The 17,918-nt window shown below is 37.0% G+C and overlaps 1 protein-coding gene and 1 pseudogene across 1 annotated transcript in view; one reads left to right on the top strand and one right to left on the bottom strand.

The window, feature by feature from the left end:
- MAPK1 (mitogen-activated protein kinase 1) overlaps nt 1-17,918 on the top strand; it is an 81,921-nt gene that overhangs the window by 38,857 nt on the left and 25,146 nt on the right. Inside the window, exons 2-4 of the mRNA XM_016120119.2 lie at nt 7,144-7,326; nt 9,004-9,193; nt 17,179-17,295. Of these exons, the coding sequence (XP_015975605.1) occupies nt 7,144-7,326; nt 9,004-9,193; nt 17,179-17,295 (490 nt within the window). The remainder of the gene's footprint in view (nt 1-7,143; nt 7,327-9,003; nt 9,194-17,178; nt 17,296-17,918) is intronic.
- On the bottom strand, nt 2,359-2,476 carry LOC118603660 (annotated as a pseudogene).

Here is a 17,918-nt window from a genome sequence, read left to right as displayed (position 1 = left end):
AGCGCTCATATCACCATCTCAGCTCAACCTCAGATCAAGCATTGGGTCCTCATAGGAACACAAAGGTTGAGGACCACTAATTTATGGTACATGGGCTTCATAGTTGGACAACCAGAGTTCTCATTCCATTATTAGTTCTTATTTTCTCACTCCCTTCAGCTGGTTCCTCTTCCTCTGACTGTTCCTGAGTTCTATCTTCAAACCTCTTTTCTCAACATCTCCCCTCAGCAATGCTACAACTATGGCTTCTGTTAAAGATTCCTATATATCTTATTCCCAACATTATCTCGCTGTCCTTAGTGATGATGGAAACACAGGACCTTCATTTCTTCCATCTGAATCACACACAAGCATCCTTAGATTTTTAAATCAGAAAGTTCAAGACTGGCCTTGTTGTCCTCTGCCCCTATCTTCATTTGTACCAACAAAACCCAGGCCTTCATTAATGTTTGCAAGGCCTTGGTCAAGAATGCAAATGGAGCCCTCACATATCATATAAATCAAACTAAGAAACATCAAATATATATTCTGTCCTCCTACTATGACTGATAAACCTTAAAGACCTAGAAGGTCAGGTTCAAATTAAATTCTTGGGCTTTTTAGAGTTTGGTGCCAGAAGTTCAAGGAGAGCAGGCCTCCAGCATAGCCCTCTGTGAGCTGGAGCTTGTGTGTTTGGATACCCAGCCTGATATTACAGATTCCACGTGCAGTGCACACCCTGCAAAAGAGGCCCCTGGGCCAGCCCTTGTGTACACAGTGGAGGAGCAGTCTGCTCTTAGCAGAGCCACCGTGCAAGAGACCCACAAGCCTTGGAAGCAGACTCAGGAGATGAGATTCTGGGGCTCCTGATGTGCATGTTCCCAGATCCCATGAACTTCATGAGGAGGGGCACGGCTGGGTGATGACCACTGATCCCCATAGATGTCCTCATTTTCCTCTCCACGTGTTGGCACTTGCCTTTCTTTGTATCCTTGCTCTTCTTTCAAAAGCCTGCTCATCCTTCAGGATATGGTTTCTGTGGGCTTCATCTTTTAATCCTCTCCTTAATACCCTTATTTGGACTTAATCTACCCAGCTTCTTGTGTTTCAGATATGTTTTATTTTGATAGAGGCAATGTATGTTGTCTGCTCCTGTTTCCTTCCCTCATTATATTGCAAGCTTCTTAAAAGCAGGATCATTATTTGGTTTTGCCACCAGTCCTAACATGAAGTCTCACAAATGGGAAGTGCTTAACAAGTGTGGCTTGAATCTACCACAGCTCTGGCATCACTCTTGTGTTGTTGTGGTAACCATATCAAAACAGGAAATGAAGTTAGTTTAGCATGACTTGTTCATAATTGACTCATGCTAGTTCCCTTTTCTTCCCTAAGTGATCACAAAACATTTGTTAAGTAATCTACTCCAGAATGTTGTAGACTTCTGCTTCCATATTACTGGTCAGATATGTTTCTGGAATCTGTTCCCACCCACCCTGGCCCTCGAATCAACCATATATCCAAGGAACCTTGGTTCCTTTCATTTTAAACTGCTCTTTTAAGAAGTAATTGATAATATACTACACATATTTAAAGTGTACAGCTTGATAAGTTTCGACATATATTCATGAAACTATCAACACAATCAGGATAATAACCATTCATTACCTCCAAAAGTGACTTGGTTTCCATTTGTTTAGTCCCTTCCTCCCACTAGCTCACCAACCCAACTGATCTGCTTTCTGTTTAGATTGGTTTGCATTTTATATGAATGGAAGTACTTTTCTTTTGGTCTAGCTTCACTCAGCATAATTATTTTAAGATTCATGTGTTGTTTATATCAATAATTTATTCCCTTTTATTGATGAATAGTAGGAATCTGTTTTGAGAACTGAGTATGCTCACCTTGACCCCTTTCCATTCCCCACAATTTATGAAGCTCAGAATAGAATTCATCTCGGACTTGAGGCTGCATTTATGTAAGATAACTGAGTGATATCAATAGCTTGAGCTCCTGAAAGGACGGAGTATTATTTATAATCTTTGTATCCTGTTAAAATAATCCTCAGTACATAGAAGATACTATCTCAATGCTGGGCAAAAGTTTCTCCCTTAAATCAGGTGTGTGTGTTTGTGTGTATCTGCATGTGTCTGTGTCTGTTTTAAATAATGTATCCAATTTCATTTTTAAAGATTATTCTTTTAGGTGGGAATGAGATTAAATAAAGATTTTTTAATACTTTTTCCCAATGATTTTTCAGATATTTTTGTATTGGGCAAGAACACTAAAATAATTGTGCTTTCTCCTTTAAAGGATATCCCAGTATTTCATCAGTATTTTCCTGTGTTTTTTTTTCCTAATTAAAAAAAAATTTTTTTAAACACCTACAGCACCTGGTCTTCTTGGTGGTCTCCCATCGAAATACTAACCAGGCCCAACCCTCCTTAGCTTCCAAGATCAGATAGGATCCGGCTTGTTTAGGGTAGCATGGCCGTAGGCCTAATTAAAATGTTTTAAATATATTTTAAAGAGGTTCACATGGCTCTTCAGTCAAACAATATAAAGAGCTATACAATGAAGGTTTTTGTTCCTCTGTCTGTCCCATTCCAGCCTGGTATTCTGTCCCTCCCTCCGCCACTCCCCATCTTACTTTCTTGTATATCCTTCCAGGCTTTATGCAAACACAAGCAAATGTTAATATATATCTTACTTTCATTTTTTATTAGGGAAAAAAGTTAACATATTATCTACTGCTAGACCTTGCTTTTTTTCACTTAATACATCTCGAAGATCTTTGCATGTCATTCCTTTTCATCTGCATAGAATTCCACTGTATGGATACCCACTTTCCTATTAATGGACTTCTTTTTAAATCAGTTTTTTTATAGAGTCACATGCAATCGTAAGAAATAATGCAGAGATCCCAGTTTCCCCCAATGGTAACATCTTGCATAACTATATTACGATACTATACATAGATTGACATTGATAAAATTTACATAGCCCATTCATATGTCACTCAATAGTTTTATATGCACTCATTTGTGTGTGTGCTTATTGTTCTATGCAGTTTTATCACATGCAGGTTTATGTAACTATTACCACTTTTTGGGTGTCTATTGAAATGTTTGATTTTTTTGCCCTTTATGTTTAATTTTTTGAGGAACTTCCGTACTGCTTTCCAGTGGCTGGACCATTTTACGTTCACAGCAGTGCACAAGGGTTTCAGTTTTTCCACATCCTCTCTGAAACTTTCTGAATTTTTGGTGGGGTTTGTTTGTTTGTTGATAATGGCAATACTTATAGGTGTGAGGTGATAGCTTGTCATGGTTTAGATTTTTGTTTCTCTACTAATTAGTGATGAGCAACTTTTTCGATGTTTATTGGCCATTGTTTATCTTTGGCAAATTTATTCAACATGTCTCATTTTTAATGTGCTTATTTTTAATTGAATCATTCTTGAAGAATTCCTAAGAATAAATATTACTTGAACATAATAGATTATTATTTTAATGTATTATCAAATTATATTTACCCATTTACTTCTTGTTGATTTTAAAGCTTGTGATTATAAATGAAATTGGTCTTTAGTTTTGGTTCTTGTTCTTTATTATCATCAATTATTTTTTATTTATTTTTAATTATAGTTGACATACAATATTATATTAGTGTCAGGTGTACAACTGCTTCAACATTTATATACCTTACAAGCAATCACCACAGTAAACCTAGTAACCATCTGTCACCATACATAGTTAATATGATAGATTATACATAAAAGTGAGATCATATGGTATTCGTCTTTCTCTGTCCGACTTACTTCACTTAATATGATAGGTCCATTCATGTTATTGCAGATGGCAAGATTTCATTCTTTTTTATGACTGAGTAAATTCTATTGCATATACGTATCATTTCTTTATTCATTTATCCATCGATAGGCACCTAGGTTGTTTTCATATCCTGGCTATTGTAAACAATGCTGCAATGAAAATACTGGTGCATATTTTTTTTGAATTATTGTTTTCATTTCCTTGGATAAATACCCAGATGTGGAATTCCTGAGTCATATAGTAGTTCTATTTTTAATTTTTTGAGGACTCGCCATACCATTTTCCATAGTATTAATTTGCTGTATTAATTTGCTGTCCTACTGATAATGCACTAGGGTACCCTTTTCTCCACATCCTCGCCAACACTATTTGTTGTCTTTGGATAATAGCCATTTCGACAGGTGCGTGGTGATAACTTCATTGTGGTTTTGATTGGCATTTATTACCCGAGAATTAGTGATATTGAACATCTTTTCATGTGTCTGTTGGCCATCTGTATGGAAAATGACTATTCATGTCCTCTGCCCATTTTTTAATAGGATCCTTTGGGGTTTTTATGTTGAGTTGTATGAGTTCTTTATATATTTTGGATGTTAACCCCTTATTGGATATATCATTTGCAAATATCCCATTCAGTTTCGTGTTGTTAATGGTTTTCTTCGCTGTGCAAAAAACTTTTTAGTTTGATGTAGTCTCGTGTTTATTTTTGCTTTTGTTGCCTTTGCCCAAGGAGATATATCCAAAAATATATATAATATATATATTGTTCACCCCAATGTCAGATAGTTTACTGCCTGTTGTTTTTTCTAGGAATTTTATGGTTTCATGTTTTATGTTTAAGTCTTTAATCCAATTTGAATTTATTTTTATATATGGTGTAAAAGTATGGTCTTGTAGTTCCCCTCCCGTTTGGCACATGCCCTAGGGGTTAGTAAATAGATTGCTTTCTGAGAGCCTAGGTGCTCTTTAAACCACTGTTTTTTAATTGTACCCCAGGGTGGTCAAGTCTGTGTGCAGGCCTTTCATTGATTTCTCCCTTTAGCAGGTCAGTGCTTTGAGGATAGGATTCCTTTGGTACCTTGTCTCCATCTCTCCTACCCATTCCTATGTGTGGTCTCTCTTGTTAATTGGATGGAAGCTATTCAGTCAGCTCTCATTTCTTCTTCAGGGGGAGTTGCTCTGTCTGTAGGTATAAATTCAGTGTGTTGGTGAGAGGGGGTGAGTTCAGACTCTTCCTATACTGTCATTTTGGACTGGAAATCCTTATTTATTTATTTTTAATCATAATTCAGCCATATAAGAATGAGAGGAAATTCTTTATTCACTTAACCTTGAACAGTTTATTTAATCTCGAATTTTTATTTTTGAAAAAAGCAAGTTCATCAGTTAAAAGAAAAATACGAATATCTAAAATTAACCCATCTAAACACTAGTCAGATTGGTTTAAGATCCCAAACTGCAACCATAAGTTATTTACAGGAGACACATTTAAAGCAAAAGCTGTAGTAGCATAGCAGTAGTTGGGAGAAGGAAATGAACAAAAAGATTAACTTCTGAGAGGGGAAAAAAAGAGTTGATAATGCCAAAATGATTTTAAAACAAACACTAAGAGACACCAAAAATAATCCATGGTAAAAGGTATACTGAAAAAAAATAAAAATAAAACAGATTCAATGAGAAATGAGCAAATATAGCGTTATTGTGAAAGTGTAAACTCTCCATGATCAGTTCTTTGGCAGATAGTATAAACCAGAAAGGCAGCAGAATGGAGAAGAACAGACAGGAGTAGACCTAACTCCATAGACAGGGTCACACCTTCTTTTCAAGTGGGAACCAGTGAAGATGATCTCATGCCTTCTCACTTAAAACAGGCTAGTTGGTTATTTCATCTCTGAGTGTTGATACAGTTAGAGGGATACACTAACTATAAACCCCTTCCCCCAATAGTCTTGTTCTTGAAAGCAAACTTATGGCTATGTTTGACTACCATGTTTCAGTAAAACTAGAAACTTATAGTGCGGAGTTTAAACCAGTAATTTATAAGCATTTTAACCTGTGTTCCTTTTTTTTTTTTTTTTTTTTTTTTTTTTTTTGGTAAACTCAGGGACTATATGATTTGAATTACGCAAAAAGTTAATTTCTGAAATTTCTGAACAAATACATATCCCTTTGCTTGGTTTAGGCCTTCATCCAGCAAACCGAAGCAAAATAAGATGTGAATAATGATTGTTTTATTTAAGAAAATATTTTTAATTTTAAAGGATTGGGGGATACCTGTGTATAGTGTATTAATGATATTGTGGGCGAATTGAGGCTGAGTGAGATAAGGTCTCTCCTGCAGCATAGTTTTTTGATGGAGTCAGGCAAATGCATCAAATAAGTCTCAAAATAAATAGATTGATAAATATCATTGTAGAAGCACAGACTTGAGAATAAACTTTACTGTTTTATATTTCTAACATTTCCCTCAGGAAACAAGAAATAATGTCTTATTGCCTGTCAGTTTTATTTCACTGCTTCAGTCAGTGGACCAGATGTTGATATTTATTGATACAAAAAGCTCTTATAGAAAAGATTCAATAGAATACTGATCATGAAAATGTAGTAATATTTAAGATACAAATTCATCATAAAATTAAAGATAGAATTATTACTTCTGCTTGGAATTCAGACCTTAAGGACAACTTGGAAATAACTGGGCCTTTGTTATGGCTATGAAAGTATTTTTTGAAGAATACTTTATAGATTTTGTTATAAGACTACTCAGACACCTTGGTTAAATATTTCTGGGCGAAGGGTGAGGAGAAAGAGTGATGTAATTTTGCAAGTAAGACAAAGTTGATGTAAATATTCAAGGTGTCCTCTTGGGTCCATTTTTGTTAGGGATGAAAATGTGGTTGATGGTCGTTTGAATGTTTCTGCTGAGTTAGAGGAATCTAATACAACAGCAGGAAGTTGTTTTGGAGGCAGAAATGATTACTCTCACCAGAATGCTGCTGCTGTTAAAAACAGTCAGAAAATATATGTGGCATAAACCCATGTTGCTGGGTTTATGAAAATGGCCATCCACAGTTACCAGGGCCAGGCTAGGCCCTTGGTTAGGTTTGAGATTCAGTATGTGCTCTTTACTGTGCCAGCTGCATCCTCTAGCTGAATGCTAGCTTGAGGCCTTTTTGTGGATGATATACATCCTGCCTTCATGTGTCTGAAACAAATATTTACCCAGAGTGCTAAACATTTAATACTTGACCAGTTTGCATTCTTCCTGCCAAGATGTTCTGAAAAGTTCTTAATGCCATCTCTTCCCTCTCCTCCCCCCCCCCTTTTTTTTAGCTCTGCTTATGATAATGTCAACAAAGTTCGAGTAGCTATCAAGAAAATCAGTCCTTTTGAGCACCAGACCTACTGCCAGAGAACCCTGAGGGAGATAAAAATCTTACTGCGCTTCAGACACGAGAACATCATTGGAATCAATGATATTATTCGAGCGCCAACCATCGAGCAAATGAAAGATGTGTATCCTTTTCAGACAGCTGACTCCACTGCTTGATCACCTTGTCAAGTAAATGTAACTGGAAATGTCTTGGACTTACAGAGTAAAGGAAAAGTATATAAAGCACATTTAAGGGGAAATTGTAATCTGCTTGCTATTTACTATAACACTTGCATAACGTAAAGTTTTTCTCTTATTTTATCAGTTGTATCTATTTTTAGTGCCTTTGACAAGTCTAATATTTTTTCTTGTTAGCTTCAGTAAAGATTTCCTTTAAGTGAAGTTATGGAAAATCTTGATTAATAACCATTTCCAGTCATGCTTTCTCCATTCATGATATGGTTTGTTATGATTATGAAAAGGGAAAGAAGATCCATGGACTAAGAAAGAGGGTACCCTGGATATCACCTGGTCAAATCTACTGTCCTGATCTTAGACAAAGTCATTTTATCTCTAGATCTCAGTTGTCATATTTTTAAAATCAAGATACTAGCCCTCAAGATTTTTAAGGCTAATCAGCTCTGAAATTATGTTACTAATTATGACCAGCATTTGGAAATCTGGACTAAGCAGGTCCTGAGGATGCAATCCGGATAAACACTACACTTGAAAGAATAGAGGCATTAAGTATACTGAAGAGTATCTGCCAGAAGAAAGAGCTTCAGCTAGTACTGCATTCCTACCAGTTTGCTTAATTAGCATTCCACCCCTCCCTGGAGAGGCAGCTCACTGTCTCTAGGCAGCCCTTTCCATTTTTAAACAGCTCCGTTACTAAGTTGTAGTGATATTTTAAGTGAAATGCCTCCTGCTGCTATCACCTGTTGTCCTGCTTTACCTTTTGCATAAAAATTAAGTCTCTTTCAGATGACAAGTTTTCAAGTTGGTTTCCTTTGAATCCCATACTATGTCTCATCTATCATGAATATGTAGGAGACATACAATAATATTTACACAGAAATTAATAAAAATGCAAAAACATTGCTAATGAAATAATATTATGTAGTGAAAAGCTAAAGGCTTTTATAATTTAATATCTGTAAGAAAGAAGTTAGCCATAGCTAAAATTCTGAATGCTTAGTTACGTAGATAGGCAAGAATGCAAGAGGAGCACACTAGTATGAGCCTCTTCTAAGCCTGATTTCACCAGGATCTTAACATTAATTAATTGAAGAGTCAAGCAAATAAATAAGGGTCAAATTTAGTAGCAGTGTATTTTAGGTCTATATTTCCAAAAATTTATGGTAGATTTATGAGGAGAATGAGGGAACTAAAAGGAAGGTAGAAGAACAGTAACATTACAAGTTGTTGCTAAGACAAAAAGAAGAGGATGTGTATAATGTTTGCTGGTCCACCACCCTCTCCCAGTCCCTTCCAACAAGGACTTCTTAGAGGGGCTTTATGACGGTGGACAACTTGGAGAACAGGGATAACCCGCAGTAGCCTGTTTGAGGTTTTGGTCTAAGCCCATAATCAGTCACATCAGGCAGATAGAATGCCTATTGTCTCAACAGGACCTAAAAAGGAGTTAACTACTTCATATTCCTTCCATAAAGATATGTATAAGTTTTCATCAGTTTTTCATTTCCTTCAGAGCCTCATGATGTAATAGTGGACTGTTTGGGGAGAAGGTTTGTTTTGTCTTCAGTGCTCTGCTGAGTGTGACCAGTTATTTGGTGTGTTACCTTAACCCGTCCAAATAGATATATAGTGCAGGACCTCATGGAAACAGATCTCTACAAGCTCTTGAAGACACAACACCTCAGCAACGACCATATCTGCTATTTTCTTTACCAGATCCTCAGAGGGTTAAAGTATATCCATTCAGCTAATGTGCTGCACCGTGACCTCAAACCTTCCAACCTGCTGCTCAACACCACCTGTGATCTCAAGGTTAGCCAGGTTATTTACTCTTAGGGTGCTGTATATTGAAAAAACTCTTTTACATGGGGGCATTTCTATGATTAAAATTACACCAGAAATACACGAAAACATTTTTATGGCAAAAAAAAAAATACAAGAATACTAGTTTTCTTTTTTTTTATTTTATCTCATCGCTCCTTCTCTCCAAAGATAACCACTAAAATGGATTGGTGTATTTTCTTCCAAAGTTTTTTCTATACTATTACATACATTTTACGCGCGCGCGCATGTGTGTGTGTGTGTCCGTGTGTGTCTGTGTGTGTGTGTGTGTGTGTGTGTGTATAAAATCACATGCATTATGTGTAAGTTAGAAAATGATCTGTTTCATTGGTGACCTTTTTCTTCAATAAATTTTATACAGAGAACACTTAGAAAACCTCACTGACAATAACACCTAAATAAGCCATTCTCAGTAAATAGGTAAGCTCTAGATACTTTATTGTCCTGATAATTCTCTTGAATGGGCAATGTGTGTGTATGTATTTCTGTTTCATTAGGTAGCAGAGCTAAATAAATAGGGAGATTTACAGACGTCTTAGATATGATGAAGGGATGTAGTTTCAGTCTGATAAAAATACATGTGAACTCATGAAGACCTAGCTAAATGGAAAGACATCCCATGTTCAAAGATTGGAGGACTTAGTATTATTAAGATGGTAGTACTCCCCAAATTGATCTATGGATTCAATGCAGTTCCTGTCAAAGCCCCAGGTGGGCTTTTTTGCAGAAATGTATAAGCTGTTCCTGGAATGCATATGGAAATTCAAGAGATGCAGAAAAGCCAAAACAATCTTACAGAAGAATAAAGTTGGAGGACTCACACTTTCTGATTTCAGAATGTACAACAAAGCTCTAATAATCAAGACAATGTGATATTGGCATAAGAGTATTCATATAGACCAATGGAATAGAATTGAGAATCAATATATCTATGTGTTTGTGATCGGCTTATTTTCAATAAGTGCCAGGATCATTAGAGAAATAATAGTCTTTTCAACAGTGGTGCTGGACCAATTGAATAGGCACATCCAGAAGAATATAAGATTGGACCCACCTCATATCATGTATAAAAATTTACTCAAAATGAATCAAAGACCTAAATTTAAGACCTACAACTAGAATACACTTAGAAAACAGGAGTAAATTTTTGCAGTCTTGTGTTAGGCAGAGCCTTAGACATGACATCAAAAGCACAAGCAGCAAAAGAAAAAAATTAGATTTCATCAAGCTTAGAAACTTGTGCTACAAAGTAAACCATCAAAAAAGTGAAGACAACCCATAGAATGGGAGAAAATATTTGTAAATCATATATCTGATAAGAGACATCTGGAATATATGAAAAACAACTCAACAGTTAAAAGATAAAAAACAGCCCAATTTAAAAATGGACAAAGGATCTGAAGACATTGATCTAAAGAAGATATACAAATGACCAATAAGTGTATCATTAGTCAGTAGGGAAATGCAAATCAAAACCACAATGAGATACCACTTTATACAAACTAGGATGACTGTACTCAAAAAGTCAGATAAGTGTTAGCAAGGTTTCCATTCCTTTGTGTATATCTGAGTAAAATTAAAACATGTATCCACACGAAAAGTAACACAAATATTCATAATAGCAAAATAACCCAAAAGTGGAATGAATGTACAGATGATAGATAAATAAAATGTGGTAGATTTCATACAATGGAATAAAGAGGAGTGAAGTACTGGTACATGTTACAACATGAATGAATCTTGCAAGCGTGATATAAATAAAAGAAGCCCCCATCATAAGAGACTATACATATTGTATAGTTCCATTTATATGAAATGTCTGGAACAGACAAATCTATAGTGATAAAATAGATTAGTGTTTGCCTAGGGCCAGTGAGATTGAGAAGAGACTGCTGATGGGTACAAGGTTTCTTTTTGCAGTTATAGAAATGTTCTAATATTGGATGGTGGTAATGGTTGTATAACCCTGTGATTATTATACCAAAAACTATTGAATTGTATACTTTATGTGGGTTAGTTGAATGATATGTGAATTATACTTTAATAAAGCTGTTTAAAAAGTACATATAGATGTATAGCAGTGATTGTTTCTTGGACTGAAGTTCAACAGACATTCCTGTGAGAAGCCCTGTAAGATGAACCTGGCAAGGGAGATAGATAAGTGTCTCTCCCAAAAATAGGTCAGAAACTTGAAACAATGGATGATTGTAATAATATCCGCTATAACTGAGATAGTGAAAAGAATGATATACAGATACAAAGGAGAGAAGTGAGACTTCTGGCTGGAGCTATGAGAGGCATCAGGAAGAAGGTTGTATCTCTCTAAGAATGGGCAGGCTTTCAGTAGACAAGTGCCCGTGTTGGGCATAGGATATTGTAGACAGAAAGAACAGAAATAAAAGTAAGTAGTAAGGGACTAGTGTATAAACACAGAGACCTGTTCCATGCAGCTACAGCTTTGGGTAAGTAAAAAGGAGTCATTGATACTAAAGCTGGAGAGGTTAGTTGGAGTTAAATCACGGAGAGGCTTCTGGAACTGTCTATAAAAGGCAGTAGTTTTTGTCATTAGATGGTCTGCTTGTCTGCTGTCATTGGGAGTTTAAAACAGTGGCTAACATTCTATGAGGTTTTATGGAAGACAGATTACTACATAAACAGTTAGATTGGACTCTTGTTACCTCTTAGGATACTTCCAAGTTAGATGCATGTACTTTCCACATGGGATGTAACTAGATCCTTTCCCATGGATCTGTGCAATTAAAAACCAGGTGGGTACAAAAGGAATGAAGCCCTTTTAGGAATGGCCACACTTCATTGGCTCTTAGTGATTTTCTCAAAAAATTACAGTGAATATTTTTGTGTCTCCTAGTGTTTTTTTTTTTCTTTCTTTCTGTTTCTTTTTGCCACATACTGTTTTTGCAGATTGCTTTTGTTTGTTTTTGGCGGGACACTCCCAGTCAATATTTTATGTAATATTTCTGGGAAGAGTTGACTTTTGTTTGAAAATGCCTCATCCTTAAGAGTACAAACAGAATCATACTACTTTGTCTGTTGTCTCTTCACTGTTCGTGGACTTGTCTTTACCTAGGGCCATTTTATTCACTACTCACCCAAATTTACACCCACACTGATATATGCGTATTGTTAGCCATCTGCAGTATCCAGGCATTGTTTTTAAAACCCAATTTAACACAGAGACTCAAAAACATAAATAGGATAGTTAGATATTTACACAGTACAATTCACCCACATTTTTTAAATGTACATACGGGCTGTGCATCATTCACATGGGCATAAATATTCAAAAGAGACTCTCATTCCAAAGACAAGTGTGGTATATCATCACTAAGTCACTGATTTGTCATGGCAAGCATGCCTGAAAGGCAGATTGGGGTATGGTGGCAGTTCAGGTACATATATATTGGGAGAGAGCGCTGGTAGGGAGAAGTCTTTTCATATTGAGCTCTGGAGTCACTACAACAATCATATCCTCAGTACCTTGGAGTAATCTCTGCTCATCCCAGTGGCCTCTGTGTCTAGAAAGTTTGTAACCTGTGGCATTACTCACCTCTTGTTATTTAGATCTCTTTGAATTTTGAAGTAGGTGATTATGTCATTTTTCCTTTTTCCATTGGCTTCTGTGTTACTGAAGTGTTTCCTACGCTTGAGTCCTAAGGATATCAGCTCTTGTCAGTGTCTTACTTAGTCCTTTAACTCTTGACTCTGTTAAGGCCAACAGCAATAAGATTCCTTTTTGGTTTCCATAAACATGCTTTGCACTTGCTGTCTGAAGCCCTGCGACCCAGCAGATGCTGGCTTCTGGGGACCATTCTGGGACTATTTTGACCCTCTTTATTTCCCAGGGCCATAGAAACACAAAGAATTGGAGATTCTGCTAGCATATTTTTAGTGGAACTACCAGGGGGTCGTGGTCTCCAGCAGTCTGTATCTTTGCTTTTTGCTAGACTGGGCCCACAGAAATCCCATTAGGAGTCCTGGGATGCTGGGATCACAGCACGCGTGGTTCTGGGTGTGCCTAGACTCTGGAAGATAGGAAGTGAAACCTGTCTTTGGGGCTTCCTTTGTTTTATGAAAATTTGAATTTACACAGCCCAAAAAGTAGCCAGGTGGAAGGTGCTATAGGTTATTTTATGTTTCTTGTACCATATCTTAGTGACATATCTTCCTTCATAAATAATTATCTTTAATACTATTGCTTCTTTATTTTGTAGCCTTGGCAGTTTTTTGGCTAATGGCCATATAAATTTAGTTAGGTCTTCAGTAGTGTTTTAATCACATGAGCTTTCCACTGATCACTGTGAATGGAGTTTTAAAGGTCTTAAGTCTTTTAAAGGTCTAAACCCCACATCTTTTTCTTTGTTAAATTATTACCAATAAGTTTTGAGAACCTGCTGGTTTTATACCCTGTACTAGGTGTGGGGGATACAAATAATAAAACATGGTCCCCCTTACACCAACTCACTGTTCTGAAAATTGGTAACTAAAGGGAAAGGATGACAGCTCTTCTTTAAAAGAATGCCAGCCAATAAATTAGAAGGAATAATAAAGTTAGAAAAGTCATCATTTTGCAAACTCCAGTGAAAAAAATTGATTTGTACAATGTAATCCGTGGGTCCTCTGCTCCCTTCCCTCAGACTCTAACCCGTTGCATGTGCAGCTTCTGCCACATGGACTCTCTTCACCTCACCTAGACCATGCCCCCATCTGGAGACCACTCTTAACTCAGGCTGGATGCTACCTACCCCTCTAGGATACTGTGGTTCTCCTCACCCAACAGAGACCCTTAGGTCACCTGACCATGCCTAATGGCTTTTGGACTGGATTTCCTAGAGACAAAGGAGGAAGAGCAACTGCACATTTCGTTTTAACTTTAAAGAAATAGCTGTATTGCAGCATCAGAGTGATAAGTTGTCTTTCCTAGTGAAGGGATGCTAATAATTCTAATTTTTAGTTATCCCTTCTTATCTTCCTTTGAACAATATAATTTTATTAACATTATCATTAATGTAAGAGTTCAACCTGGTAACTTTTATTTCCTGATTTTTATTTTTAAGATCTTATCAATAATTCAGATATTATGAAAATAGTCAATATAGTAAGTCTTCACTTAATGTTGTTGATAGATTCTGCAACTTTAAGCAGACATGTAATGAATCAGTTTTATATGGGCTAATTGATATAAATAAAAGTTAAGTTTTTAAACATTATAACAAAATGACGTTGGACTAAATGATGTTATTCAAGGACCTGCTGTACTAGAATCTCTGCCAATTAATTCACCCCAGTTGTTGTGTTTCCTATAAACATTTAAAGTAAGTTGAGTGTCCACTATGTATAGGATACTTAAGAATAAAATGTAAGTCAAAATATTGCCTTTCTCTGGAGACTTAAATTTTGGTTAGGGAGACAGGGATATGCATAGCTAACTGTCATGGATTGCGATTGTGTACTTCCATTAATATGCATCAAACAAAGTAGCAGAGGAGTTCAGAAAAGTGAGCAATTCTTGGAAGTGCTGTTGATTCCTGGGAAACCTCTCAGAAGTGATAACTTTTAAATTGGGTATTTAGGATAAGGAATGGCATGGATACGGCACATAGTTGAGAAGGCATTGCATAGTCAGAGAAGCAGGTATAGTCTGGGGTAAATAGAAGCAGATGTGGAGAGAGATGGTGGTGGGAGAGATGAGATAGGAAGGTGGCTTGTTGGCAGTTTGTGAATGATCTTGAAAGTCATGTGTAAAGAACATGGACTTCATTCAGTATTCAGAAGGGATTAGTTGAAAGATTTTTGAGCCAGAGAGGTGACTTATGTTTTAGAAAAACTGCTTAGGCAACAATTTAGCTTTTGTATAAGTCCAGGGGAGTATGGAAACATCAGCATCAGTATGTGGCCTCATTGACCTGTAAAAAATCTAGGATTTGTTTTATGATTCAGCCGACCCACAAAAAGCTGTGTATAAAGTTTTGATCCATCTAGTCTTTGTGACGCCATGCAAAGAGGATGGTGAAGGCTCTGTGGTCAAGGTCTGGGGCTTCTGGCTTTTCTCTGCTGACAAGATGCAGTATTTCTCTATGCGTGATTCAGAATGTGACTTCAATTGTCCATTTACACTAAAGGCACACTGAGTGGCAAGTTCTGTTCAAACTTGAATCTAAAAGTAAAGCGTTAGTCCTGAAAAAAAAGAGAAACTGGATTACAGACACTGAAAAGTTCAAACTACACAGAATTGAAATGGGTCGGTGGTAGTCCAACATGGCAGATGAGGACTCTCAATGGCCTAGAGGACTCCCCTTCAGATGTAAGAATCAAACATTCATTGCTTCTCTAAGTTGGAAATCATGCCTAATGGGATCATATTGCTGGTGAATATCCTGGGCACAAGTACTGAGAAGGCGTCCTGCAGTTTATTTTACAGGTATTGGTAGGAAGGCTATAAAGAAACAAACAGGATGCAGGTACATAAAAGCCTCAAGATAAGGTGAGCCAGAGTTAGAACTTACTGTGATCCCTATTTGAAACTTATGGTCGTATATCAACCAGACAGGCCCATGGTGTCGGGGGTATACTGGCATTGGCAAGCAAGCCAGCTTTGAAAAGTGAGACCAGTGCTTGTGGTGGAGGTTATATAGACAGAGAGTACAGTGGCTAGAGTTAGCTATGGAGCAAGACCTAGAATTTCTTCACTGTGCAACTTTGTGAGAGTACACGTGGAAAGTGGCCTTTGGAGTAGTAACTAGAGAAGCGGGTGTGCTGTTTGCCCCTTTTGAAGATACAGTGACAGTATGTCAAGAGACAGAAAATATGCAACACAGATATATAACCCTTCTTGAATACTACAATTGAAGCAAGCAGCAGCGCCTGTAGGATCAGAGGTGGTATGTGTAGATGCCAGTGTCTAAGGCGAGAGGAAGACATTTGTCACGTGGATAGGACATTCCTGAATCTTTCTGAATTATTAAGGCACTCAACTATGGAATATCTAAGAGATTGATGTCTATTTAAATCTTATGAATATTTCCAAGGTATGTCCCTTCTTCTTGTCTCCATTTTATGGCCTGAGTTCAGAGCCTTAGCATTTCTTAGCTCAATTAAAGCAATAAGCCTCCAAGTTTGTCTGTCTTCTAGGCCACTTTTTATACTCCGGCTGGTCTTTGTTAACATACCCCTCTCTCAGGTTTGTTCCCTAGGGACCAAAGACTTAAAGTGTCCTGCAACTGTATTAGACTAAATATATTACAGTTATATTTTATATGCGTTGGAGTCTGGAGTAGAACCAAAGTATTGATTGGCCAGATGATGAAAGGCCAGCAATACTTTTGTGAGTCAGGAGAAATTAGAGGCTGGATATTTTTTTAAAATACTATCTTAGTATGAAACACCTTATAAAGTTTTGAGAGTGGATTCGACTACAAGGAAGGGGAAGAAAGTGGAAAGAATCTTTGGAAATACCTACATTCATGGAACAGGCAGAAGAACAGCAGGAAACGAAGTCCGAGAAGTAGAAATACAAGATGAAGAGCTTATCCTAGCAGTGATGATTGGGGGAAAGTGCCGGCAGGTGAGGGCCCTAGAAAGGATCCTGGGCAGTTTTTGATGACTTTATTTTTACACAGAACAGTTTTTGTCAGGCAACCTAGAAGAAATTGATATGGGATAAACAGATAATGAAAGGTGGGATGCCTCTTAAAATGTATCTTGTTACAGACTCCACTAGCCTTTCCTTGTCTCTGACATGTAGATTGTCATCATGGTGATTCAGGTTTGTGAGGACTAAATGAGAATGAGTATGTATAATTCCCAGCAAAGAGCTTGCCATATAGTAATAGTAGCAGCTACTTATTACCATAATTATTGCTGTTTTTTTATTTTTATGATGTTTTGATACTAAATCGATTAGAATCTCTGAGGTGTTGCATTCTTTTCTCTCTTAGATCTGTGATTTTGGCTTGGCCCGTGTTGCAGATCCAGACCATGATCACACAGGGTTCCTGACGGAGTATGTAGCCACACGTTGGTACAGGGCTCCAGAAATTATGTTGAATTCCAAGGTAAGGACCAAGTTTACATGAAAAGAAAACCAGGAAACCAAAGAACTTTGGACGTTGCAGTAAGCCTCCCTCTCAGTAAGCCTATTTCTTCCTGGGTTGAGTCTTGGCCTACCTGGCCAGCCTGTGTTTGGCCAGAACCAAGGTGCTGCCGTAATATCCTGTTCAGCGTTGAGCTTTCAAAATTATGTTAATGTGTTCCTCTGATCTCCAAGTGTGTGGGAAGAGTGCATCTAGGTCCCAGGCAAACTATTCTAACAAGATCTGTGTCTTGGTCAGAAGAAATGATGCAATAAATATATAAAAGCAAGAAAAAGTGAAATATGACATCTGTGTTACGTTTATGGAACAGGTGGCAAGCATTGAGGGCGTCTATGGAGAGTGAGATTCAATATTTTTAGTATATCATTTGCAAATAGTGTATAAATAAGGTGTCAAATTTGGAGGAGTTAAGTTGGCCTGACAAACTTCTTGTATCTAATAACTAAAGATTATGAGATTCTTGAATTTAATTCCATTTACTGTAATATAACGTTAAGATACGTGAAGAAAAGCGATGAAAATAGACATTAGACCTTGTGACTTAGGTCTAGGAACCAGAAATTGCATTATCTTCCTCCATCTAT

Source organism: Rousettus aegyptiacus, unplaced genomic scaffold (assembly GCF_014176215.1).
Source record: "Rousettus aegyptiacus isolate mRouAeg1 unplaced genomic scaffold, mRouAeg1.p scaffold_m13_p_5, whole genome shotgun sequence".
Taxonomy (NCBI): domain Eukaryota; kingdom Metazoa; phylum Chordata; class Mammalia; order Chiroptera; family Pteropodidae; genus Rousettus; species Rousettus aegyptiacus.
The sequence above is the reverse complement of the archived record's forward strand: the minus strand, read 5'-3'. Positions and strand labels throughout refer to the sequence as shown.